At 45.2% G+C, this 27,823-nt stretch overlaps 2 protein-coding genes across 2 annotated transcripts in view; both read left to right on the top strand.

Moving 5' to 3' along the window:
- Positions 1–27,485, top strand: LOC144891586 (membrane-associated guanylate kinase, WW and PDZ domain-containing protein 2-like). Its single transcript, XM_078775205.1, has 6 exons — positions 1–25; positions 5,880–6,230; positions 6,415–6,509; positions 10,063–10,261; positions 10,655–10,873; positions 27,307–27,485. Exons 1-6 carry the CDS (start codon positions 1–3, stop codon positions 27,483–27,485), a joined length of 1,068 nt encoding a protein of 355 aa, XP_078631331.1.
- LOC144891699 (uncharacterized) overlaps positions 1–27,823 on the top strand; it is a 1,187,956-nt gene that overhangs the window by 1,114,947 nt on the left and 45,186 nt on the right. The gene's annotated exons all lie outside the window — the stretch shown is intronic.

Genomic DNA, 27,823 nt, shown 5'->3' with positions numbered 1-27,823 from the left:
ATGGTTGAACCTCAGATGGGCCTTGGTCACTTCGATCTGCTCCACAAGTTTCGTGTACAGTCGACATTGTCTAGCTACGCTTCGCCCATGGCTTTCGCCAATAATATTAATATCAAGTAATGAACGGCGGTTGGGAATAATGCATAAATCTCATGCATAAATACACCAGAGAATACACCTCTCATGCATAAATACACCAGAGAGACACCGATGCTGGGAGGAGGACAAAGCCAAAGTGGGACATAGCCGACACAGGCAACACGGACAACAAAACACAATACACCGCTCAAACACACAAAACACTTGCAACATAAGCCGAGCATGGGTCTATGGTCACGAGGTCTCGCAACACAGCTTTGTGATTGGTTGATAGAATAGGCCCACCCCTCCCCCCAGGTATATCTGGGAGGAGGTGAACAAAGGAACTTCTCTTGATGAAGGCTAGTGGAGGCTCAGTGCTTGCTGGGTTGCTGGCCGAAACGTTGAGTTTTTTTTAAAGACAAAGCAATAGGTTGGAGAACGGAAAAATAGATATCGTGGATATATATATATATATATATATATATATATATATATATATATATATATATATATATATACATAAATATACATATGTACGTGTGTGTGTGTGTGTGTGTGTGTGTGTGTGTGTGTGTGTGTGTGTGTGTGTGTGTGTGTGTGTGTGTGTGTGTGTGTGTGTGTGTGTGTGTGTGTGTATCTATGTATGTATATATATATATATTGCACAATTCATGAATTGCCTGAAATCGGAGTCAAATAACAAGTGGTTTGTTTCACAAGAACTGGTTTATCCAGGTGTCAAGCACTTTTGTTACTTGCAAAATCGAACATTTTTCAAGTATATTGGTTGGTCTTGTGCGTTATTCTGTCTGTTTGTCAATCGCCTGTAGGTCACAATTTTAAACCGATCTTTCCAAAATCTCACCAGATGGTAGAGTTCATCATAAAGAAGAAGCCTATTGATTTTGAGGTCAAAGGCTCTCTTAAGGTCAAATTTCTAAAATTGTCATTTTTCATTTCATTAACTTGAAAATTGAAGAGCCTTTGCATATTGTGATTACATTGGGAAAGCAACTATTTTTGAGGTCAAATGTCAACTCGGGGTCAATCTTTTAAAATCATCAATTTTCATCTGAAAAATCGTCAATTTTCATCCCATTAATCTGAAAATTAAAGAGCAATTGCATTGTACATTACGAAATTCGAAAACCAACTATTTTGAGGTCAACTGAAGGTCAAACTTCTAAAATTATCAATTGTCATCTGAAAAATCATCACTTTTCATCCTATTAACTTGGGAATTAAACAGCAATTACATTGTGCATCAATGAATTGGGAAACCAACTATTTTGGGGTCAACTCAAGGTCAAACTTCTTAAATCATCAATTGTCATCTGAAAAATCATCACTTTTCATCCTATTAACTTGAGAATGAAACAGCAATTACATTGTGCATCAATGAATTGGGAAACCAACTATTTTTGAGGTGAAAAGGTCAAAGGTCAACTCAAGGTCAAACTTCCAATGTCATCAATTTTCATCTGAAAAATCATAAATTTTAATCCGATTGGCCTGGGCTTTCATTAACGATCGTCAATTTTAATCTTAATGAAATAGACAATTTGATGTATCCATAGCAACCTTTTATTTTGAGAGGTGTGGATTTTGCAGTTATCGTGCTCTGCATGACGTCTTGTGTTATATTTTGTTACATTGCTGGAAACACAATAAACCACTTTATATATCTTAGAAATTTAAGTTCAGCACCAATCTATTAAATAATGTCTGACGACCACCTGAAATTAATCGTTCATTTCATGCGCAGTGTGTGGCTGCTGGTTGCATCATTACTGGGAACGCAGTTGTGCTGCTGATGCAGTGCTCCCTGTAGGTTAGAGCTGGATTTGGCTAGGGTGCTAGAGATAGCTTGCCTACTCTTCACGAAGGACACCATGGGATCTTCAACGTCCACCATCTGATCCTGGCAGATGGGACACTCAGTTTAACATACATCCGAGGGATAGCGCGCACACACTGATGAATCACCCTCCATGCGAAACATCAAGATGACGGTTTATAGCTGGTTTATAGCTGGTTTCTGATTCAAACCCTGGCTAGACAGTTCAGAGGTGAGTATGCATACGTCTAGGGCTCTAGGCTATCCTGCCAATGCTATAATAATAATAATAATAATAATAATAATATACTTCATCCAAAATAGTTTGTATGTTACATTTTCCTGAATTCCTTGTGGTCATTAAAATTACATTAAATTCCTCTATCTTTCTATTAATTCTTATCACGTATCGCATAGCTACATACACAACAACACTTGCAAAATATGATGGCAGTTCCAAACTAATGAGTTTTTTTTTATTGTAGAGCATGGCAAAAATAATTGTTTAAGGTGCACTGTGGGGTAAAAAATAAAAAAATAAAAACATTGTTGTTTTTCATGTCAAAGTGTTCTTTGAAGTATATATTTTCAGAATCAAACTGTTTTGATTGGTACTTATTTCCAAAGAAATAAGTTGAAATAACTTGAAAACTAATCATCCAAATTGAATGAAATTTGGCATTAATAAATCATCTTAACATGTTGGATGAATTAATGATGGCTTTTTAAGATACCCCTACTACAAATTGAGTTATGAAAAAAAATCCTTGTATTTTTCTTTAAAAACAAAGAAAAAATATTTTGTGTAATTATCATTACAATTTACTGAAAAGCCATCACTGGTCTCTTTTGATATACCCATACTAACTACCCAAAGGGGTAAATAACAGATTAACTGAGGCAGTTAGCAGTAGTTCCAGTTTCAATTATGTCAACCAAAAAAACATATTTTTGTATGTATCTAGAAAATTAAAGCTCACATGTTTATTTGTATCCGAAAATCACTTTTGTCTGTATTTTTGGATTCCTCATACTCTAAGCTTTCTAGCAGTATATGGTTTGTGGGGGGTAGACTGGAAAGACTGATAATTTCAATTTATTGATGGCACGTGAAACGTGCTATTTTACCCCACCTTGCACCTTAATGCTGAAATGTTGTGCAATGATGTTGTCACTTCCTTAAAACTTGCAAGGATAGACATCAATGCTCATGGTCAAAGCATTCTGTATAAAACCATGATAGCCAACAACAGTTACTCGTGTTGTGCAACAATTGTGCATCATAAGGTTCGTTTCGAAAGAGAACATCACATCTAGCCTATTGAAAATTACTGGAGACTGTCTGCACAATTTAGTGAAGTATGTCTTTCACATAGTTATGTTTAAATGGCACCGCGAGTTTAAAAATGGCCGAGAATTGGTGAGTGATCTTGAGCACCATCACGTGCAATCAACTGCTGTGACTCAAGGAAAAAATTATTGGGGAATCACCAGATCGCTACATGTGCAATTGCCACATGATTGGATGTCAGTGTTGTAAGTGTGGAAAAATCATTCATTCTCACTTGAAATGCAATTGGCTAATTGCAAGATAGGTAACAAAGGTATGATCAAAAGGCAACTCATGTGGCCATTTCAACAGAGCTCCAGCAGCATTGCCAGAGTTTCATGAAGAGGATTGTGGCACGTGATCAGACCTCGGTCCATACTTTATCTTGAGAATCAATGCGAGCCAACAGGAAATGAGGAAAAAGAGGAAGGAAGGAAACACTGCAATTAAGATGGCTGGGTTAGGAAAGGTTAATGGTGGTAATAAAAATCATGGGTCGGAGTTGTGGATGACAAGATATGGTGGTGCACTGCTTGCTTGAAACCCTGGAGGGAAGAGCAAGACGGAACAGCCTCTGGAACATGGTTCAAAAGACAAGGAAAGTAAGGAAAGAAGAGTTGAGGTGTGCAATCAGCCTGGATTTTGGAGGTTTAACCAGAAGTGGGTCATCAGAAGAATGCGTGCGTCCTGGAGTAGATCGGGACTGAGAGACAGAGGCAGCAATATTGGAGAATATATGGTGAAAACAGAGAGACAACCGACCTGCCTGCGATGTGAGAGAAACAGACCCTGTGTTCTTCAGCCTCATTATGGGAGATTCCAATCATTGTGAGAGCTACAGTCACGTGAAAAAGTAAGTCCACCCCATGTAAAGTTTAGACTTTTTCAACATATTTCAACATACAGCTATTTGATCTTCATTTCAACAATATTGATAGATAAAGGTGATATTATATAACAAATATCATGAAACATTTACATTTTGTAGTCCATTGTATAATTTATATAAACATAAATGCAAATTTCGCATGTGGAAAAAGTAAGTACACCCCATGAAATGTTTTTAAAATCTTTTTAACATATGTGGACATATCAATATTTGATCTTCATTTAAACAGTAACTAGAGATAAAGGTGATCTAATTGAACAAAAAACAATGTAAGATTGACTTTGCAATAATTTATTCAACAAAAAATTGTTGCACAGCAAGCATAATTGCATGCACAGCTCGTTTCAAATCCCCCCACAACATCTTGATGGGATTTAGATCCGGGCTCTGACTTGGCCATTCCAGAACCCTCCATTTCTTTCTTTTCAGCCATTCGTTGGTGGATTTACTGGTATGTTTAGGCTAGGGTCATTGTCATGTTGCAAGGTCCACCTTCGGTTGAGCTTCAACTTTCTGACAGATGGCCTCACATTATCCTCAAGCACACTCTGGTACAATGAAGAATTCATAGTGGATTCTATGATGGTGAGCTGCCCAGGCCCTGATGCAGCAAAGCTGCCCCAAACCATAATATTTCCACCACCATGATTTACAGTTGATATCGGGTTCTTGTGGTCAAATGCTGTCTTTGGTTTTCGCCAAACATGTCTTCTGGTACTGTGGCCAAATAGCTCTACCTTTGACTCATCTGTCCAGAGCACATTGTCCCAGAAGTGCTGGTCTTTGCCTAGGTGTTCATTGACAAACTTTAGTCTTGCCCTGATGTTCTTTCTGGACAGCAAAGGTTTCCTCCTGGCACACCTCCCATGTAGATCAAATTTGTGCAGCCTCTTTCTAATGGTAGACTCGTGCACTTTGACATCAACAGTGGCAAGAGCTACCTGTAGGTCCCATGATGACATTCTGGGGTTCTTAGAGACTTCTTTCAGCATCTTGCGGTCTGCTCTCAGGCTGAACTTGCTGGGGCGGCCTGGCCTGAACAAGTTGGCAGTTGTTTGGAATCGTCTACAATTGTAGATGTTCTTCCGGACAGTCGAATGATTGATTTCAAATTGTTTGGAGATCTTTTTAAATCCCTTCCCAGACTCGTAGGCATCTATAACCTTCTTTCTGAAGGCCTCAGAGAGCTCTTTTGATCTAGGCATTGTGACGCCACACACTTCAACAACAAAGAGCAAACCAAACTAAATGTCTGAGGTTTAAATAAGACCGGTTCCTCCAAAATCCTCTCCAGCGATGTTCTAATCATTTGCACCTGAGCTGGTGCACCTGATTCTAATTTTAGGTATTTGAAGTAGTGATAAATGTAGGGGTGTACTTACTTTTTCCCATGCGAAATTTGCATTTATGTTTATTTAAATTATACAATGGACTACAAAATGTAAATGTTTCATGATATTTGTTATATTATATCACCTTTATCTGTCAATATTGTTGAAATGAAGATCAAATAGCTGGATGTTGAAATATGTTGAAAAAGTCAAAACTTTACATGGGGTGTACTTACTTTTTCACGTGACTGTATATATTCCACCGAATCCAGGAGCGACAGATGTGATGCTGGGGTGCCAGCCCATAGCGGCGATCAATACTCCATTGAGCTATGGACAAAGGACACAAAACAAATACATGGCCCCTTAGACTTAATGATTATAGTTTTACTCTTTTATCTCCCCTTTTAGGTTCAGGAGACTTTGGGTTCACTCTCACGGACAGTCCAAGTGGAGAAAGAATTCGCCATATAGCACGAGGTCCACAGTCCCCCATGGCGGGGTCAAGTTGGGAAAGCCTTTGTGAAGACGATGTGCTTGTGGAGGCTGCAGGTCGAAATGTGCATGGATGGGCTCACTCCGACATCATTCGAACATTTAGAGAGTGGCCACAGTGTGAACCCTTGCACCTTGTCGTAGCACGACCACGAGTGAGCACACGTACCAGTGCCATTTTGCATAAACCTTCGATTCAACGCCCTGGCAAAGAGGACATTTCAGCCTCACTCCTCGGCTTCCCTCCATCCCCGGATGAGCAATCGGGTGTGTTCTAAAAAGTTCCTCTTAACTCGGATGTCTTTTCAGATATGGAGTTATTTTCACACAGAAGGCTCCTAGCAGAACAAACTAACTCATTGGGTTATTTCTGCAAGCAACTTTTTCAGCCACCGCCTTGGCATATCTATGAAGTTATCGGTACCCTGTTGTTCCCATCTTTCCGAATTAGGAGCAGCCAACATGCAAGAGGTTGATATCTGTCTACATCCTGAAGAGCCTGGATTTGGATTTCGCCTTGTTGGCGGAGAACCTGCAGGAGAGCCAGTCAGTATTATATGATTATACTGAATGTATACTAATGCATGTTGCATATTTTCTGCACGATAGTGTATGATTGTTTCTGTGACCTCGTTGTTGAATAGGAAAATAGCTTTAGATAGGATAGGAAAATTTCCTCACATTTGTCTGTTCATCCAATTCCCCCTGTATTTCTGCTCCTTTTTTGAGCCCCTATATGGGTGTGTGTGTGTGTGTGTGTGTGTGTGTGTGTGTGTGTGTGTGTGTGTGTGTGTGTGTGTGTGTGTGTGTGTGTGTGTAAATAATATGATAAGAAGAATATATGAGTAGTGTTGGAGATGTATGTCTACGTGCTTGTCTAAGCTAGGTCCACAGACATCTTCCTTCAGGTTGGAGAGATTTATTACTTATTGGAGAAGAACTTGACTTGATAAAGAAACGATTTACCTTACACAATACATAAGCATACAACGGTTGAGCAAAGTTCCATGGAAAAGCTCACTTGATTGTAAAAAGGTTACAGCACAGGATACACAGCAAAACACGACGAAGCAATTGAGTCTTCTGTCTATTCTGGAGAGTTTAGTCCTTTTATAGCTGGGTTTCTCTTTGAAGGAGGCAAGGGAAATTAATGGGTCAATTAGGTCACAGTAAGTATGGCGCCAGGTTATCTGTCTCACATTATGCAAGCCATGAGAACTGGTAGGTATGCTTTGGGATGTCTAACTGAAAGATGTGGGTCGGAAAAGTTACCGCTTGGAGGCATTCTCTTGGGTAAAGTGTTCATCTGGCACCATCTGGCAATCATTTTACTGCAGATCCCAGCGGGGAGGAGAGTCAAAGTAGATGAATGTACATCTGATTTTTCTCTCAGAGGGGAGATTCTTATTTCAGTAAGAAATAGCTGAGTGTGCAGTTCCCAGCTCCACAGAGAGTATTGGCATTTCTCACTCCACATAACTTTTAATACCAACTCTTTCCATTTTAATATTTCCTAGCACAAGAATACATATTCTATAATCCAAATGCACTTATTCAAAGTGGTTCAAAGTATTCTACAAAACAACACTCATAGCTCTGTGATTTTCCTGCAAAGAGAACAAAGTACAAACAGAATTGTAATTAACTACAAGGAAACTCATCCATAAGGAAAGTCTCATCATTTGATTACTTTTTAGAAGCTATACTTCTACAGTAGGTTTGCTCCAAAGTTATTTAAGCCTGAAACATTTCAGCATGGGAGATTCCAATCATTTTGAGAGCTATATATTCCACCGAATCCAGGAGCGACAGATGTGATGCTGGGGCGGCCACCCATAGCGGAGATCAATACTCCATTGAGCTATGGACTTGGGCAAGGTGCAATTTGTGTTCATCTATTGATGTTATATACTATCTATATGAATAATACATCCTGTCTGCCTCTCCCGTTTCCTATCTTCTCTCATTGATTTGCACATCATCACTAAACCTTTTTGGCATAATTACCGTGCTTGTGAAGGGAAAAGTGGGTTTAAGCCATTAGTTCACTTTGCTACTTGGCCAAAAATTTTTTGACAAGTACGTTGATCACTCCGATTTGTGTGTTTGTGTGTTTGTCTGTCCGCTCATGTATACTTGCCTACAGGTCATGATTTTATACTGATCTTCATGAAACTTCACCAAATGGTAGAGTTGGTGGTGTGAGAGAATCCTATCTATTATTGAGGTCAAAAGGTCAACATAGGCCAAAGGTCAACCACTTTTATTCAAATTTCTCAAATCCTCAATTTTCATCCAATTGACTTGAAATTTGAATAGGATTACATATCAGTTAACTGAATTCAACCACCAACTATTTTTGAGACCAACATAGGCCAAAAGGTCAACATAGGCCAAAGGTCAACAACCTTTTCAAATCTCTAAAACCCTCAATTTTCATCTGATTGACTTGAAATTTGAATAGGATTTACATATCAGCGAACTGAATCAACCACCAACTATTTTTGAGATCAACATTGGCCAAAAGGTCAACATAGGCCAGAGGTCAACCATTTTTTCAAATTTCTAAAATCCCCAATTATCATCTGATTGACTTTAAATTTGAATAAGATTTTCATATCAGCAAACTGAATTCATCCACCAACTATTTTTTAGGTCATCCTAGGCCAAAAGATCAACCTAGCCAAAGGTCAACAACCTCTTCAAATTTCTAAAATCCTCAATTTTCATCCGATCGACTTGAAATTTGAATAGGATTTTCACATCAGCTTACTGAATACAACCACCAATTATATTTGAGGTTAACATAGGCCAAAAGGTCAACATAGGCCAAATTTCTAGAATTGTCAATTTTAATCCAATTAACTTAGAATTTGAAGACGATTTGCATATCAGGTCACAGAATTCAACCACCAATTGTTTTTGAGGTCGAAAGGATGCTCCACTGAGTGCCATTCTACTTTGTTATCTTTTGCCAAGTGTCGCTCTATGAGAGATTTTTCATTTGTCTGTCTGTCTACAGACGTCAGTCTATGATTGAGGAACTCCATTTCAATTGAATTATATGTTTTGAACAAGTAGAATATGAATTGGAACACTAATCGAAATGAACCTGCAGTTTAGCAGTAGCAGAAGAAGGCTCCGAACCTGCAGAAGGCTCTGAATTTGGCAAATTGTACGGAAACTCTTCCTGAGCGTGCATGCGTGCAGAAGAGTAAGGTAATTGAGTTGCTGTCTGCCTGCCTTAAATACAAAAGTGGAAATCATTCCAAAGAGAAAACTTTTTTAGGGACGTCATAAAGGACACAAAGAACAGGCACGAAGAACAGATTTAATGTGGTAAATAAGGTGATGTAAAGGCTGGTGCATGAATTGCGGTAAACTTCCGAATTTTTTTTTCTACAGCCTTTAAAAGCATTATTTTATTTCAATTTAGTTATTTACTTGAACACTGTAGAAAACAAATCACCTTCTTGCCTCTTTCAAAAACCTCCAGTTTAGCCGTACAGTACTTGGATAACATATTATGCCATTTTACGCCATCTTGACCAATCAAATTCATCACTCATGCTCAAAATTGGGGAATATCAAGATTCAGACAAATTGTGACTCGTAGGAAATATCGATCGTGCTTGAAAACACAAAGCAAGAGTTTAAAAGGCCTTCCCATGTCCTTTTCTCAAGACCGTGCAGGGTAAGGAATATTTCTCAAGACTATAAACTTACAATTATTTTTGCACCCTCTAAATTTATTTACAACTACTCCATCAATTCCGTTTGGCCTTGTTGAAAAGTAGATTGAATACAAGGTCCATTGTCCTCCTGCAGGTGAGATATTCATTCAAAAGAAAGTCTTCGATACACCACCACAACAGAGGGGGTTTCTAACTTTTTTGGCAAGCAATGTATGGATTGTGCGTGGACTATATACAGTAATATGCGATTGATTATTTATGCTTGTTAGGTATTACAACTTTCTGATGTACTTGTTTCATTGCTACTCTGAACTCGATAGGAAAATTAAATTAAAATGAAGCACACAATGCTTTTCTGGTCTCCTCTGATTGCCAGTCTTGAAGCTTCATTGCATCCATTTTAGATTCGTGTCGGGGCTCTTGTGCCTGGAGGTGCCGCAGAGCGTGATGGTCGATTGCATCCAGGTGATGAGCTTCTGGCTATTGACGGGGTGCCGACCATTGGAATTCCGCATGCTCGTGCCGTGTCCCTGATGCAGAGAGCAGCGCGAACGGGACGTGCACGTCTTAGGCTGCGTTACATCACACAGAGTCCCACATTCCGTAAGGAACGGAATTGTCAGGGTCTGGGTTTGTGATGCTATGTGCATATCGGCTGAAAAATTAATTTGCATTCTCTCATATCTGATAAAGATTGAAGTGTCTTGCTGTGTTCAAATACCTTTGCTATTGATACAGAATGCACCACTATTCTTTAATACTCTATCCTACCAACAATCATGTGACACACTTTGCTATTGACAATCGACAACAAGCATTAGTGTGTAGCAGTTTAAGGGATTTTCGTTTTTCTTGCGTCGCAATCCTTGCTATAACATCTGATACCAGTTTTTTGCTGTAACATTTGATTCTACAGCATATTAAGACAACTTAACATGTGATGGTTTATGTTGAATGTTGTTAAATCTCGCTTAACTTCCTTTTTCCCCCTCATAGCCTACTCAGAAAACACAATGGAGTGGGCAAGTTACAGTGAACAAGATGCATACCCAGAATCATCTGGGGCAGAGCGGTCACCCCCTTTGGCACAGACAGTGGGTGGGAGCACGGCAGGGATGAAGCATTATGACATCACCATTACCCGAAATGATGAAGAAGGCTTCGGATTTGTGATCATTTCCTCCTTGGAACATCCAGATAACGGAGCCAGCATTGGTAAATCTCTCCTTTTAATGATGGGAACCCCGAAAGCATTGTACATGACCCTGTAAGCTGTCTTTAAAATCCAAATTGATTCTCCTTTGTAATTTAGGCATGTATTAAATTAGAGAGTTCATAGAACACGATACCTTACGCAGTGTTCAGGTATATAAAGGAGGGTTTTGCTGTTCACAGGGGTTCCATTCTTGAAAATCCCTGTGAACCGCAAATCCGCAAACTTAGGGGGTAATGGGGAAAATAGGATTAGGGTATTCAACTTAAATATTTGTCCAAACTGTACCCTTCATTAATTGTGCAGTTATGTGCCATAGTTTTGTGCTATTTATTAGGTCATCTCATCTTGATTCTCGAAGAGATGAACTTGTAAGTTGGTCATGATGTCCGAATGTGTCCTTCCGGTCGTCCGTCCAGTCTGATTATTCTGAAACATGACACGTATCCTGCACTATCGCTCAGGCATCGATTTTTTTTATTTCGGATCATGGGTGCTCCCAGTGTGGCTCCCAGGGTTGGCTACCCCCCAAACTTTGTAACCCTACTCGTTCCTTATTTATTAACCGATTCTTATGAAACCCGATATAGCCCTTCTACTCGATGGTCCGCAGGATCGCCTGGTCTTAGACTTTTTTTGATTTCGTATCAGGGGGATCCCATTGGGATTATGGGTGCTCCCAGGGATCCAATAATGCGATGGCGATGTTGATGATGGTGACGATAAAAACGAGTTGATGGAGATGATGGTGATGATGATGTTTGGGGGAAGGGGGATGGTGGGGCGGGGGTGGGGGCGTTGCAAGGGTTACTGTGTTGACAGCCCATTTTAATTAAGTGAATAAATGTGGAAAATAATTTGCCAACCCATGATTATTCGAGCTCATTGACTGCAATCTGTAAATGTTGCTTCAATAAATTCATCGCGTTCGAGCGAATTCACGAAGAGGAAACCCATGAATCACAATTTCCTTCTGTAATTAAATTTTAATAAAACACTTTTTTAAAGATTGCTTTAATCCAGAAGTTTAGCGCCACTGAATTAGTCTTATGCACCAACCACCCTTGTACACTGCAATAAGATAACGTTGAGTCGCAATTTCGGAGACGGAGACTGTATTGGTCGGTAGATAGCCATTATGGCGGCCTCTTCTTCACCCCCGGTACACTTGCCACGCATTCTAATGCTATATATAGATAATATTGCATGGTTCTTGGAAGTATTATGAAGGCAATTTGTGTTCTACAGTGTTCAAGTGTATCATTCAATTTAAATAGAGGTTTAAAGGCATATAAAAAAAATAATTCTGGGTTTAACCACAGTTTGACCCAGTGTCTATTACATCACCTTATTTAACACGTTACGTTAGTTATACATGCCTGTTGTTTGTGTCATTTATATGTTCTTGAAAACAGTAAATTTTCTGTTTGGAATGGTTTTCCATTTTGTTTGCCAGGCAAGCAGACAGAGTAAAAAAAATTGCACCTGTGTCCAAAGGAAGTGGTTCAGTTTGACATTTTAATATGAAATAGGCAAAGCCTAGAAATGAATGAAACCCTTTAGAATTACCTTTTAGAACCCCTTAAAAATTACCATCCAGAATCACCCTTTAGAACCCTCTAGAATTACCCTTTAGAACCCATTAAAATTACCCTTTAGAACCCATTAGAATTACCCTTTCAAACCTGTCTAGAATCACCCTTTAGGACTCTTTAGAATTAAGCATGGTGGGTTTGACAGGTTCTGCTTCATTTTTGATGGACAGATGGAAGGAAGGACATAGCCAAATATTGGAGCGGTTTCACCGCTTAAAAATTATCTCACTCCTCTCTGAGCTTGTGCGATTGGGACGAATTCTGAGCCAAGGTATGGTAAAACGACAGACTTGTCATCCGATTTGTGTTCAAAATATAACATTCAATTTAAACAAGTTGTTCCTCAATCATAAACTGACGATCATCTATATAATAAAGCAGGACCGTCTGTCTGTCTGTCTGTCCCCAAACTACTCACACAGTTTTGGGGCTAGCCTCATCAAACCTTCTCTGGAACATTTTAGGGTCACAGCGAGTGTCTGGGATGTTTCATAAATTTCTCAATACAAATATAATTTGAGTTTCCACCCATACGAAACTGCTCTCTTACCATGTGTAAACTAATTCATGGTTTTGGCATTCACAGTTTCACCATTTACTGCAAGTGGAAACATTCGTTGGTTCGGTAATATATCAAGACAAATTAGATTTTGGGTTTCCACCCAAATGATGCCACTTTTTCTCAATCCTAACGTGTGTGGGACATTTCATAAAGTTCTCAATGCAATTATGATTTTGAGTTTCCACCCAAACGAAGCTGCTCTTGATATGCATGTAGACTCATTCACGGGTTCGGCATTAGCAGTTTCGCCTTTTACCGCATGTGGAAACCTTTACTTGTTCTGTGTATTGCATTTCCACCTGTACGATTCCAATCTTTCTCTGTGTGTAAGCACATTCGCAGCTTCGGCAATTTCTCAATGCAGTCAAACCTCGCCGTAGTCAAACAACAACAACAACAATAACAGGCATTTTTAAGGCCATTTTCCCTGCTAGAGTGGGGGTTAGCCATCGCCGTAGTCAAACCTAAGCAGAAAAGTCTTATTGATGGTAATTGTTACTTATTTGATGTTATTTTACTCATTTGTTCTTATTATGCCCCCACTGAGAAGACTGCGCTCACTTGTGAACCAATGATGGGATTTTGACCAAACTTAATACAAACCCTCTCCTTCGACAAATACACTAAACAGATCACAAAGACAGCCTTCTTTCACCTGAAAAACATCACTCGTCTCCGTCCATCCCTCTCCTCCGTGGCTGCAGAAACCCTCATCCACGCCTTCATCACTTCCCGTCTGGACTACTGCAATAGCCTCCTTTATGGTTCACCCTCAACAATCACCAATAAACTCCAATACATTCAGAACTCCGCTGCCCGTCTACTCACCCATTCCCGGACCCGTGACCACATCACCCCCGTCCTTTACAAGCTTCACTGGCTCCCCATCTCCCAGAGAATCCAGTACAAAATCCTCCTCTTGACCTACAAAGCCCTCCATAACCTGGCCCCATCCTACCTGGCTGACCTCCTCTCCAGACACACTCCCACCCGCAACCTCCGCTCTGCTGGTACCAACCTCCTGACCCCCCCCCCCCCCCCCCCATCCGGACCAAATTTAGATCCTGGGGGGACAGGGCCTTCTCCATCGCTGCTCCCACCCTCTGGAACTCGCTACCTCACACCATCAGAGACTCCTCCTCACTCACCACATTCAAAACATCACTCAAGACCCACCTGTTCAACACTGCATTCAACATTTAACCCACAGCATCTAACCCCTGACTATCTCCTCTCCTTCTCCCTCCTTTGTGCTTTGAATATTTCCCTATTGATTCTTCTTTTTTTTTGCAATTGTCTTTATGTTTTGCTATGCATTATGTTTTGCACTCTGTCAAAGCGTCTTTGGGCTTCCTGAAAAGCGCTATATAAAATAAATGCATTATTATTATTATTAAGTACAGTGCCTATAGAAAGTCTACACCCCTTTTCAAAATTTTCACTTTTGTTGCCTTATAGCCTGGAATTAAAATCAATTAAATTAGAACTTTTCCACTTTTATTTACACATCGTAACCCACAACTTCCAAGTGGAAAACAAATTCTAGAAATTTCAGAAAATTAATTAAGAAAACAAAACTAAAATACAATTACAATTGTGAGTCTGTTGGGCTAGGTCTCAACCAACTTTGCGTGGGGAGCGTTGATGGACAGCAGCCTTCAAGTCATGTCACAGATTTTCAATTGGATTTAGGTTGTGGCTCTGACTAGACCACTCAAGGACATTTATCTTTTTGCTCATTAGCCACTTCAGTGTAGCTTTGGATGTGAGCTTCAGGTCTTTGTCATGCTGAAAGGTGAACTTCCATCCCAATTTCAGCTTTCTTGCAGAGAGCAGCAGGTTTTCCTCTCGGATTTTCTGTATTTTGCTCCATCCATATTCACTTTGAGGTATTCACCATACCTCAAATGGAACTCAAGGTGGGCTTTTTGTGTAATGGCTTCCTTCTTGCCACCATACTGTACAGGCCAGACTTATGGAGTGCTTAGAATATTGTTGTTTTTGCCATAAAGTCCTGTAGCTCTTTCAAAGTTGCCATTGGCCTCTTGGTGGCCTCTCTGATCAGTCTTCTCCTTGTTTGGTTATCCAGTTCGGAGTGACGGCCTGATCTAGGCAGGATCTTGGTGGTACCATACACCTTCCACTTCTTAATGATTTTCTTGACTGTGCTCCAAGGGATATTCAAGGCCTTTGAAATAATTTTGTACCCATCCCCTGATCTGTGCCTTCCCACAACTTTATCCTGTAGGTATTTTGAAAGCCCCTTGGTGCTCATGGATAAGTCTTTGCTGTAAAATATACTACCCATTAGAGTCATTAGACGATTAGAGGAAACCTACAGGATCAGCTGATTTTATGCTGAAATAACTTCAATGAACTGAAATAACTGCAATAACAAGACTGCATTGAACTGTCTTTTCTTAAAAGAGGATTGTTAATTGTGAGATTAAGTGGGTGTGAATGTTAAGCTTTTTATGTTACTAAAATGTGCTTATTTCATGTATTATTCATTTTGGGGTCTCAAATGGTTAGTGTCATGTTAAAACTTGATGTGACGGTAGATCTGGCGATGACATCACAGGCGACACATTTTTCAGCGCTCCGGTACCTCAAAGTTTGGCACTACTCCATTTGCCACCGGGGTCAAAACAGAATTTTTTTTAACTCATAATTTGATGTTGGGTTATCCCTGGTGGAATGTTTTACCATCTTTCAACTTTTCTTTAGGTGGAAAGCATGGGAATTTTCGATTGCGTGCCATCGACTTCACCCGAGTTATTAATATTATTGATTTGTAATAACATTATTATTACTAGGGCGTGCCCGTACGTGGGTGCAAAAAAACATGCGTGCAAACAACAACAACAAAAAAAAACTTTGAAACCACGTGGCAGTAACGACCACAGAACCCCCCCCCCCCCCCCTCTATTTACATGAAATGGTTTGGTCCATTCGCAAAGCCAAAGCGAACGGCTTGCGAGTACGGTAGAACCCCCCCTCTATTTACATGAAATGGTTTGGTCCATTCGCAAAGCCAAAGCGAACGGCTTGCGTTACTTTTACTAATAGCTCGGTAACTACTTCTCCGATTAATATGAAACCTTGAAAAGGCACATCCTCAGGTCCCCAGCAATATACCTGGCAAGTTTCAAGTATATCGGACCCGTGGTTGTCGAGAAACAGCGGTCACAGACAAACAAACACACAGACACACACACAGACACACACACAGACACACACACAGACACACACACAGAGATTACTGGAATTATAGATAGATGTCATTATCATCTGATGGAATTGATTCATTTGTGCTTATCATAAATTTTACTTCCGGTAGATGTGTGGTCTAGCGACTCTTAGCCGATACACCACCCATATGTATATACATGTATACGTCCAATTTTCCCCAAGTCTTTCTCAGGCAGGTATTAAACAATGCTAATGACCATTAGGAATGGGGTTATGTGTTGAATAAAGGTCACAATTGGGCTGAAGGTTGGCGGAGACCATATTGCACGTCACACTTGTCGCCATACCCAGGAGAAATCACATATGAGGACCCTGTAGTGACAAATGGGTCCCCCAAGCGAGACCAGCAACAGAATCTCCTTGCTCCAGCCGGTGACGTAACCGGCGGGCAAACCACGGCGCCGGGGTGGCCGGTCACATGACCACCAAAGCGTGCCGCGCGTGCGGTTATAATCCTTTGCATCTGTCGGTCACGTGACCACCAAAGCGCGCCTCGCCTGAGAGGCGGGGCTTTCGGTTTCGGTTGTGCTTTCTGGTTGTGATATATTTGCAGCCTGATAAACGGGCTTTTTAGAGATCCCGAGTTGGTTTTTACAATAAACATCTTCTCGGACGAGTTTGTGTCTTGCCCGTCACTTCGTCCGTCTCAAGCAAGAGCCCTGCTCTTCACTGGTGACCCCGAATTTACGACACGCGATGGACACCGCAGTGTCCCTCAAATTGCCCACCTTCTGGGAAGCACATGCCGCCGTCTGGTTCGTGCAGGCGGACTCCCAGTTTGCCCTGCGTAGCATAACGGAGGACGCCACGCGATACCATTACGTGGTCGCCGCGCTTGGCTCCGCGACCGCCGCCCGCTGCCTGAGCTTCCTCCAGAACCCGCCCACTGACGGCAAGTACGACGCAATCAAGGCACTTCTTCTGAGCGCTTTCGCCCTCTCCCCGGCTGAGCGCGCACGACGCCTGCTCGACCTTCCTGAGCTCGGCGATACGCGCCCGTCCGAACGCATGGACTACATGCTCGCGTTGCTCGGCGAGCATCCCTCGGATTACCTGTTTCGGGAGCTTTTTCTTCGCCAGCTCCCGGCCCAGGTACGGGTCGCCCTGGCAGGCACGACCATCGTGAACCCCCGCGACCTCGCCAAGGAGGCCGACAAGATCGATTCGGCAAGCCAGCTTGCGGGAGTGGCGAGCCAGCTCGTCGGGGTGGCGGCCGGGAGCCCTCCTGCCCACCCGCCCGGCGCCCGCGACGCAGTTTCCTTCCCGGAGGCCGCTGGGCCAGCGCGACTGGCAGCGGCGACGCCTCGTCGCCCGGTCCCGACGCGTCGACCGGAGCCCCCGCCGGACCCGGCCTGGTCTTATTTCCACGCCAGGTTCGGGCGGCAGGCCCGATCATGTCGACCCCCGTGCACGTTCGGCAAGTCGGGAAACGGGCGGGGCGGCGTTCCCTACCAGCAATGAACGCCGGCCGTTCCGGAAACCTGCTATTCATCGCGGACCAAGTGTCAGGGCTGCGCTTTCTCTGCGACACCGGCGCCCAGCTGAGCGTCATTCCCGCTTCGGCGGAGACAGGCGGGCCGCCGTTTGCGGCCCCTCCTTAATCGCGGCCAACGGCTCCGCCATCCGCACCTTCGGCCCACGCACCGTCGCCCTCCGCTTCGGCAGCCAGCTCTTTCACTGGGAGTTCGTGACGGCGGACGTCCCCATGGCTTTGCTCGGGGCCGATTTTCTGTGCACCCACGGGCTGCTGGTCGACGTGAAACGCCGGCGTCTCGTCAACGCCGAAACTTTCAGCTCCCTGGCATGCGCCTTGAGCCGTTCCGCGCCCACCGAGTTTTCCTGCGTCCTCCCATTGGCAGACGACTTCGCACGTCTCCACGCGGAGTTCCCGGCCCTCACGCGACTGACATTTTCGGCCATCGCGGTGCGTCACGGCATCGAGCATCACATCCCCACTACGGGCCCGCCGGTGTACGCCCGGGCTCGCCGTCTCGACCCCGCCAAACTCGCCGTCGCCAAGGCCGAGTTCGCCGCGCTGGAGCGCCTCGGCATCGTGTGGCGCTCCGACAGCGCCTGGGCCTCGCCGCTGCACATCGTCCCGAAGCCGGGGGGCGGATGGCGGCCATGCGGCGACTACCGCCGCCTTAACGACGCCACTACCCCCGACAGGTACCCCGTCCCGCACATCCAGGATTTTTCCGCCCGGTTGGCGGGGCGGACCATTTTTTCAAAAGTGGACCTGATTCGGGGGTACCACCAGGTGCCCGTCCGCCCGGCCGACATCCCGAAGATGGCCGTTATTACACCTTTCGGCCTCTTTGAATTCCTCCGGATGCCTTTCGGCCTCAAAAACGCGGCACAGGCGTTCCAGCGCCTGATGGACGGCATGCTGCGCGACTTGCCGTTCCTCTACACCTACCTGGACGACATCCTCGTCGCCAGCACGTCCAGAGCCGAGCACCTCCTCCACCTCCGGACGCTGTTTGGCCACCTCAGCGAGCACGGATTGATCGTCAACCCGGCCAAATGTCACTTTGGTGCGGCGACGATCGACTTTTTGGGCCACCGCATCACCCGGACCGGTGCCGTGCCGCTACCGGCCAAAGTCGAGGCCATCGCCGCTTTCCCATGCCCCCGCTCCGTCAAGGCGCTGCAGGAGTTCCTCGGGATGGTGAACTTTTATCACCGCTTCGTGCCCCGAGCTGCGCAACTCATGCGGCCCTTGTACGCCGCCCTCCGCGGCCAGCCGGCGAAACGCGACGTTGTCTGGTCCACGGACATGGACGCTGCTTTTACCGGCGCAAAACGGGCCCTCGCCAACGCCACGCTGCTGGCCCACCCGGTACCCCAGGCTCCCATCGCCCTCACCACGGACGCCTCCGACTACACCGTGGGCGCGGCCCATGAACAATGGGTAAACGGGGCCTGGCAGCCGCTCGCGTTCTTCAGCCGGCAACTCCTGCCCAACGAGTTGAAGTACAGCACCTTCGACCGCGAGCTCCTCGGGCTGTACCTGGCCGTCCGCCATTTTCGCCACCTCCTGGAGGGCCGCCCGTTCACGGCTTTTGTCGACCACAAGCCGTTGGTTTTCGCCATGGCCAAGGTCACGGAGCCGTGGTCGGCCCGCCAGCAGCGCCACCTCTCCGCCGTGTCGGAGTACACCACGGACATCCGGCACATCGCCGGGAAGGACAACGCCGTGGCCGACTGCCTTTCTCGAGCCGGCGCCAACGCCGTCCACCTCGGCGTCGATTTTGCCCTGATGGCAACGGACCAGGCCACCGACGGCACGGTGCAGGTGCTCCGGGTGGCGGACATGGGCCTCCGCTTGGCTGACGTCCCCTTCGCGGACACGGTCCTGCTGTGCGACATCTCCCAAGGCCGACCTCGCCCCGTTGTGCCGGTCACCTGGCGGCGTCGCATTTTTGCTTCGCTCCACGGCCTCTCTCACCCGGGCCGGAAGGCGTCCCAGAGGCTGGTGGCGGCACGTTTCGTCTGGCATGGGCTGCGACGGGACGTCCGCGACTGGGCCAACGCCTGCACACCCTGCCAGCGGGCCAAGGTCCACCGTCATACCCAGGCTCCGCTGGCTCCCTTCACCGTGCCCGAGCGACGGTTCGACCACGTCCACGTGGACCTGGTGGGTCCCCTTCCCCCATCGCAGGGGTTCACCTACCTGCTTACCATGGTGGACAGGACCACCAGGTGGCCGGAGGCCGTGCCCCTCGCCTCCACCACCACCGCCGACGTGGCCCAGGCGTTCATCGCCACCTGGGTCGCGCGTTTCGGCGCACTAGCGGACATCTCGTCGGACCGCGGCCCACAGTTCACGTCCGAACTATAGGGCGCGGTCGCCCGCACGTTGGGCGTTACCCTGCACCGCACCACGGCCTACCACCCCCAGGCCAACGGGTTGTGCGAGCGGTTCCACCGCTCCATGAAGGCCGCACTCATGGCCGGCCTCCAGGACGACGGCTGGGCCGACCGGCTCCCGTGGGTCCTTTTGGGCCTCCGCACGGCTCCCAAAGAGGACCTCCAGGCGTCCACCGCCGAGCTGGTGTACGGCCAGGCCCTCCGCGTACCGGGCGAGTTCATTCCCGACGCCACCAGCCCCTGGTCCGCCGCGCGCCAGCGCACGGACTTCCAGGAGGCCGCCCGACTTTCACCCCGGTGCCCACGTCCTGCCATGGCGACCCCCAATCCTACGTCCCCCCAGCACTCCGTATGGCAGAGTACGTCTTCGTGCGCCACGACGCGCACCGGGGGCCGCTCCGGCCACCATACGACGGACCCTTGCGGGTCCTACGACGGGACAACAAGTCCTTCATCGTCAACATCGGCGGTCGGGCGGACCGGATTTCGCTGGACCGCCTCAAAGCCGGCCCACATGGACGTCGGCCAGCCGCCACGGCTGGCTCTCCCACCGCGGTGCGGCCGCCCCCCGTCCACTGCACCCCCCGTCCGACCACCCGCCACCACACCGGACCCCCCCCTCCCCCCGCGACTGGCCAGGGGTCGTTTCGGTCGGGTCATCCGGACCCCCCTCAGGTTGACCTTCCTGGATCAAGTCCATTCTGGGGGGGCGTGTGTAGCGACCCATGGGTCCCCCAAGCGAGACCAGCAACAGAATCTCCTTGCTCCAGCCGGTGACGTAACCGGCGGGCAAACCACGGCGCCGGGGTGGCCGGTCACGTGACCACCAAAGCGTGCCGCGCGTGCGGTTATAATCCTTTGCACCTGTCGGTCATGTGACCACCAAAGCGCGCCTCGCCTGAGAGGCGGGGCTTTCGGTTTCGGTTGTGCTTTCTGGTTGTGATATATATGCAGCCCGATAAACGGGCTTTTTAGAGTTCCTGAGTTGGTTTTTACAATAAACATCTTCTCGGACGAGTTTGTGTCTTGCCCGTCACTTCGTCCGTCTCAAGCAAGAGCCCTGCTCTTCAACCCAATATCTAAGTTATAAACAATCCATACGCAGTACACATCAAATCTGATGGCCAGAAAAATTGGCCAGGAGACTCATGTAAGGTGTAAGCACCTTTATTAGCTAAAGATCATTGTGGCCTAGCTAATGGCCTACCTAGATGCCTAGCAAGTCGAGACGGCTCGGTTCTGTTCGTCTGTGGGGGATGTAATAAGCATATAATGCCCCACAGACATCGGGTTTCCTCCAAATTTCTTTTAGTTTTGTGTTCAGCAACAGTAGTGACTGTTAAAAAGGTAATCATATGTTGGATGAAATAAAATAGTTTGTGGTTATACGTTTGTGGTTATACGTTATACGTTGGATAGCTTGTGGTTATAATAATTTTTACTTCTGGTAGGTGTTCCCCACAAAATGCCAAGATAAGCTATTTATATACCTTAACACTGCGTTTATTCATTGCGGAAACTCCCCTTGGGGAGGGATGAAGGAGGGGGATGAAATTGCTACAACCTCCGTCATGTGACTTTGTCCCCCTGGCAAGTTTGGTTGAGATTGGATAAGTAACGATTGAATGTATCGTGGTCAGACAGACAGACACCAATTTGCATATTTTATATTATTATATTATTATTAATATTATTATTGTCAAATATTATTACTATTACTTATGTTAGATTAGGTCATTGAAAAGATCAGACCATGCCTCATCATTCTAAATTCCTGATAATAAAATATACTTGCGTAAGGGTGTCGGTAGGTGGGAGGGGGGCAATATTGTAAGTCCTCAAACCTCTTGGGGAGTGGAGATATTGTTTTGCAATATCATTAATCTTTTGCTATTATCACAGGTGTTGTTATTACTTTTGTGGTGCGTGGGTGGTTCGTGTGCAGCCACCTGGCTTCTGGTTGCATCATTCTTCTGTAGGCGCATCTGCTGCTGATGCAATGCCTCTCTATAACTAGTTATCTGGGACTCATTTTGCCGACCTCTGAAGGATGGTCAGGCTGAGTCAACCCCACCTGGCATTAATTCAGCGGGATTCAAACTCAGGACCTTAGGATCCCAAGCCCATTGCCCTAACCATTAGTCCAACACCAGGTGATACTTTTGTAATGAGAAATGGCTTTGAAAAAACGCCACGCAAAAGTCATTGGAACAACTCCACGCAAGCAGCAGGAAGGGTCGTGTTATTAACCCTTGTGGTCATTTAATGATGTTCATTCATTGTATAGACTGATATAGATTAGAGTCCCTGTATAAAGAGAGTTGCGCCATGCGCTGACCCGAGATTTCTGGTCACGTGATTTCGTGGCGCCATTTTGTGTCTAACTTCACCGTGCGTGAACGTCAGCTTGGTACGGGAATGTTGTTTATTGCCAAACAAAATGACTGGTTGTTCTGCTTTTGGTTGTTCAAACCAATCTGGGAAATATAAGATGTATAGATTTCCAAGTGATAAAGTCAGAAGACAAATTTGGGAAGCGAAAGTCAGACGAAAGAGCTGGAAAGCGATCGACTCCTCGAGACTCTGCCAGGTAGGCCCACACCGCTTGATGATCGATGTTCAAAAGCAATTCTATCTGCTCGGTTTTTTTTTGGTTGTCTGTTCGTTGAAAACCCTTTTAAAGGGAAGTGATTTGTGTTTGTTTATAATCTTCTAGGAGCTGACCAAAAATGCATTTCCGTGGGAAGAACCCTGCTCAATTTTTTTCGGGTAGTCCTAGCGGACCGCATATTGTCATTGATTGATGAAATGTCCCGGTACAGTGACATTGCCTGGTCTGCGGTTGGGTAGTCTGCGGGCAATGTCACTGTACTTTTTCACTTGTGAGGAATGAACAGAGCAGTGATGAGTCACTTGTGAGGAGTGAACGGAGTAGTGATGGTGTCTCACTTGTAAGGAGTGAACAGAGTAGTGATGAGTCTCACTTGTGAGGAGTGAACGGAGTAGTGATGAGTCACTTGTGAGGAGTGAACGGAGTAGTGATGAGTTTCACTTGTGAGGAGTGAACGGAGTAGTGATGGTGTCTCACTTGTGAGGAGTGAACAGAGTAGTGATGAGTCTCACTTGTGAGGAGTGAACGGAGTAGTGATGAGTCTCACTTGTGAGGAGCGAACGGAGTAGTGATGAGTTTCACTTGTGAGGAGTGAACGTAGTGGGATGAAGTGTTGGTCTGGTCAGAGTGTTGTATTACGGGCAGAGTTTTCTTACGGTCTGAATGTATGAATCATGTTCTGTACTGAATGTATGAACCAAGTTTTGTACTGAATGTTTACTGTGTTGGCCTCATCGTGTTCCTGGTGAAATTAAACAAGTTATGGTGAATACGACGTCTTATCTGTGCTTTTCCATATCTGTTCGACTAGCTAGACGAACCGTGCACACTGCAGGTATTTTTTAAAGTTTTTTCTCTGTTTAATTACGGCTTGGCGCAGTCGAAAATTAAGTGTTAATTAAGTCGCCAGCTATGAAACATATTAATCGATCAGGCAATATCCATCAGAGTTCTGGGCAAGGGTGTAGTAATAAATGAACGTTTCAATCTTACTAGATGCCGATGACGTTTTCCTTATGTCAGAGACAGAAGCTGACTTGCAGCTTGTTAAATCATTACAATGGAAATTGAATATAAATGTCGATAAAACTAAAGTTGTACACTATAGAAATATGGCAATACCACGTACAGAATTTGTTTTAAGTGTGTTAGACTATATGTCGGCTGGAAGTCCTACACCGGAATTGCTCTCGGCACCCTTTAAAAAATATTGGATATGCCCACACTCCTTTCTAAAAGTGATTAAAATTCAGAGAACGACAGCATTGGTTTGTCTTCTATCTATAATTCCAGCAATCTCTGTGTGTCTGTGTGTCTGTGTGTCTGTGTGTTTGTCTGTGACCGCTGTTTCTCGACAACCACGGGTCCGATATACTTTAAACTTGCCAGGTATATTGCTGGGGACCCGAGGATGTGCCTTTTCAAGGTTTTAAATTAATCGGAGAAGTACTTACCGAGCTATGTCCAAAAAACGCTTCAACCAATCAGAGAGCAGCGAGCTATCACGTGTGCCGAACGTGGCGATCAGACTCTGCCTCGGACGGCACATTTGAGAGCGTATTCATTTATTTCACGTTGGAAAACTATGTTGCCGTTAAACTATGTTTTAAAACGAATTCAAACTGCGATTAAATTAAAACGATTCATCCTAACTGCGATTTGCGACCTTCCGGACAGTGAAGACTTCACTTCCGGCAGCCAATCACAGAACGCTTTGTTGCGTAGGCGTGGCCGATGTGAGAGCGAGCGGAGCTGAGCGCGTTACGAGCTGACCGCCATTACGGTTCGTAATTCGATTTCTTATGCGCATTATTTCTCCCAATTCAGTCAGAGCGAAGGGCGGAAGCGAAGAGCGTTGTTTTTTTTGTTTACGGGCATACGGGCGGGGTAGAGCGTACGGGTAGCGTTTTTTTTTTTTTTTTTGGCAAGGAACGGGCACCCACGTACGGGCAATGCCCTAGTACTTATAATGTTAGCTCTTATATGCAGTGTTGGCTTGTAATATGCATTGCCATACCACTTTTAATATCACCACACAGCTCTTTTTCACGGCAATAGCTGAGTTTTTGACAAAACAAATATCACCTGTATGTAATAATAAGACTAAATATGTGTAGTAAAATTTTTTTTAGCACGTTTAGAATATATCACCCCATATCGCGAATGTACATGTATATCTAGTCCGACACACTTAGACACAAAATGGCGTCCAAATTTGAGTTGACACAACTCTATATACAGGGACTCTAATATAGATGACTAGCAGAAGTACCCGGCATTGCCGGGCGGGGGAGGGGGGAGGGGAGTGGAGGGGAACGGGGAGAGGGGGGGAGGGGAACGGGGGGAGGGGAACGGGGGGGGGAGGGGAACGGGGAGGAGGGGAGAAGAGGGGGAGGGGGAGAGGGGAGAAGAGGGGGAGGGGGAGAGGGGAGAAGAGGGGGGGATGGTGAGGGATGGGAAGGGGTGGGAGGGGGGAGGGGGAGGGGGGGATGGGGAGGGTGAGGGATGGGAAGGGGTGGGAGGGGAGAGGCGGAGGGGTAGGGGGGAGGGGAGGAGAAGGGGGAGGGGTAAGGGGGGAGGGGTAGGGGGGAGGGGAGGAGAAGGGGGAGGGGGGAGGGGCGAGGGGAGGGGGGAAGGGGGAGGGGTGGAGGGTGAGGGATGGGAGGGAGAGGGGAGGGGGAAGGGGGGAGGGGGAAGGGTGTGGGAGGGGGAGAGGGGAGGGGTAGGGGGGGAGGGGAGGGGGGAGGTTACATTACACCGATTTACATTGAAAACTGCTGAAATATGTACGCAACTTTAACTTAGCACAGTTTAGTAAATACTCGAGATAAATCCATGCGGTAAAAGATTGCTGAGTGTTGCTAAGACCTACGACTTAGAAATTCCACCTGGACACACTTCAGGGGGCACTTTCAAAGGGGAGATGTGCTTATTCTTTCTAAAAAATATTTTAGGTGTGGTATAGACACGATATTTGCATGCATCGGTTTCAAAAATCGAGCAAATATGGTAAATATTACTCACGTGAAACCAGGATCCGTCTCGGTGGTAGCCATGAGTGTGTATATGTCACATTATCAGTCATGAAGAGTGGTTAAGTCCAAAATATGACATACCATGGCATAAAAACGATTTGCCCGCAAAGCATTGCACCGCAACGGCGGTCACAGAGTGCCATGCACAGCGTGACTGACGTAAGTAGTGTGCGCAGCGCCCCTGGCGGAATTACCGGTCCCTATCAAAAACATTTAATTCATATCGCACAAAATCGACAAAAATCGACACAAAACACGATCGCTTTTCGCTCTGAATTACGTGCAAACGTGTCACGGAAATCACCATCGCCCAGCATCGAATGCCAACCAAGATGGCGCCCGGTAACTGCATCTCCACCTATGTGGAGTGAATGGCAATGGTCACATCACGTGATCGCTCTGAGCGAATCAGTCTAGTGGCGGGGATGGAACATCACGTGATCGCTCTGAGCGAATCAGCAAGCTGTTCTGACACCGGCTGAGATTAGTGGGTACTTCGCTGAAATGCGCTGAGGTAAATATGAATAAAAAATATGGATCGTCAAATATTTTGAGGTCGGCCATGTTCGTCCCAGGCTCAATGGCCATGTCTATGCCAAATATCAAGCACGTGAGCCTCTCCGTTTCGGAGTCTATCGGTAACATTACACACACACACACACACACACACACACACACACACACACACACACACAAACTGTGTTTTATATAAATAGATATACATCAGTGTATAGACTACAGTAGATTTTGACCAGGTGCATTTGTCGACGTGATAAGCATATACTGATGTTCGGATTCCTCCAAATGTATTTCAGTTTAGTGTTAAACAGCATTAGCAACTGTTTAAAAAGGTAATCAATCATACATGTTTGTGGTTTATAATATATTTACTTCTGGTAGAGGTGCTCCCACAAAAATGGCACCGTAAGCTATTTATACATGTTAACATGGCATTTGTTCCAGGAGAAAACATGCCTTGGGAGACGGGATATTATTAGTATTAATATTGTTTTGTAATAACATTAATATTATGCTATTATCATTAGTTTGGCTATTAGAAGTGGCCTTGGAAAAACTCCACGATAAAGCTAACTTAACGTGGATATTCACCTCAACACTCATCCCCATTGGCGGGGAAACCCCCCTTGGCAGAGAAACCCCCCTTGGGGAGGGAAGTAAATGAATTTGCTACAACCTTCATCGTGTGACACTTAGTCCTCTCAAGTTTGGTTGAGATTGGATAAGTAATGACTGAATGTATCGCGGTCAAAAATCGTCAGACAGACAGACAGACACCAAGTTATGTTATTTTAGTATGATTCCAAAATGATTGAACACAGTGTACAATGACATTTATTATGCATATAAGTTATTGCTTCATTAATGAATTTTATGCCTCTCCAATGAAGAATGATATTTCGAAAAATGCAGGCTGGGTAGAAAAGTCACAGACAGATGGTGTTGTGTAGTTTAATGGTGTGAGGTTTACATGTCTACGCACATGCAGGTCACATTGTCCCAGAGGGTGCAGCGGCACGTGAAGGCCATCTACAGGTTGGGGACCGGGTTGTTGCGATAGATGGGGAGACTCTTGTTGGACTCACCCATGCTGATATTGTCAGCAGGGTTGCTGCAGCAGAACATCGAATCACACTTACTGTGTCACCATCGAGGCAAGGCATGTGACTTCTACTCTTATTTTTTCATTCCTTCAAAGTGATAATGTGCTAATATAATAGCAAAGTAATACACCAATAAAGATGCATGGGATGAAAAATATGATGGAAAAATTTCCATGGACATTTGATAAGAATCCATGCTTTTTCAATCACTGATATCACCAGATAAAAAGAGCACTCAACGAGTGGCACTTATCAGCTCTTCAATAACGTCGTATACAAGGACTTAGAAGTTAGGACATTTGCAGATTTAACCAACCATTTACATATTCAATATTTAGTGAGATATTTACATATTTAACCAACCCTTTACATATTCATTATTTAGTGAGACATTTACATATT

Source organism: Myxine glutinosa, chromosome 4, assembly GCF_964187855.1.
Source record: "Myxine glutinosa chromosome 4, kmMyxGlut1.1, whole genome shotgun sequence".
Classification (NCBI taxonomy): domain Eukaryota; kingdom Metazoa; phylum Chordata; class Myxini; order Myxiniformes; family Myxinidae; genus Myxine; species Myxine glutinosa.
Note: the sequence above shows the minus strand (reverse complement) of the source record. Positions and strands in the feature narration are given on the sequence as shown.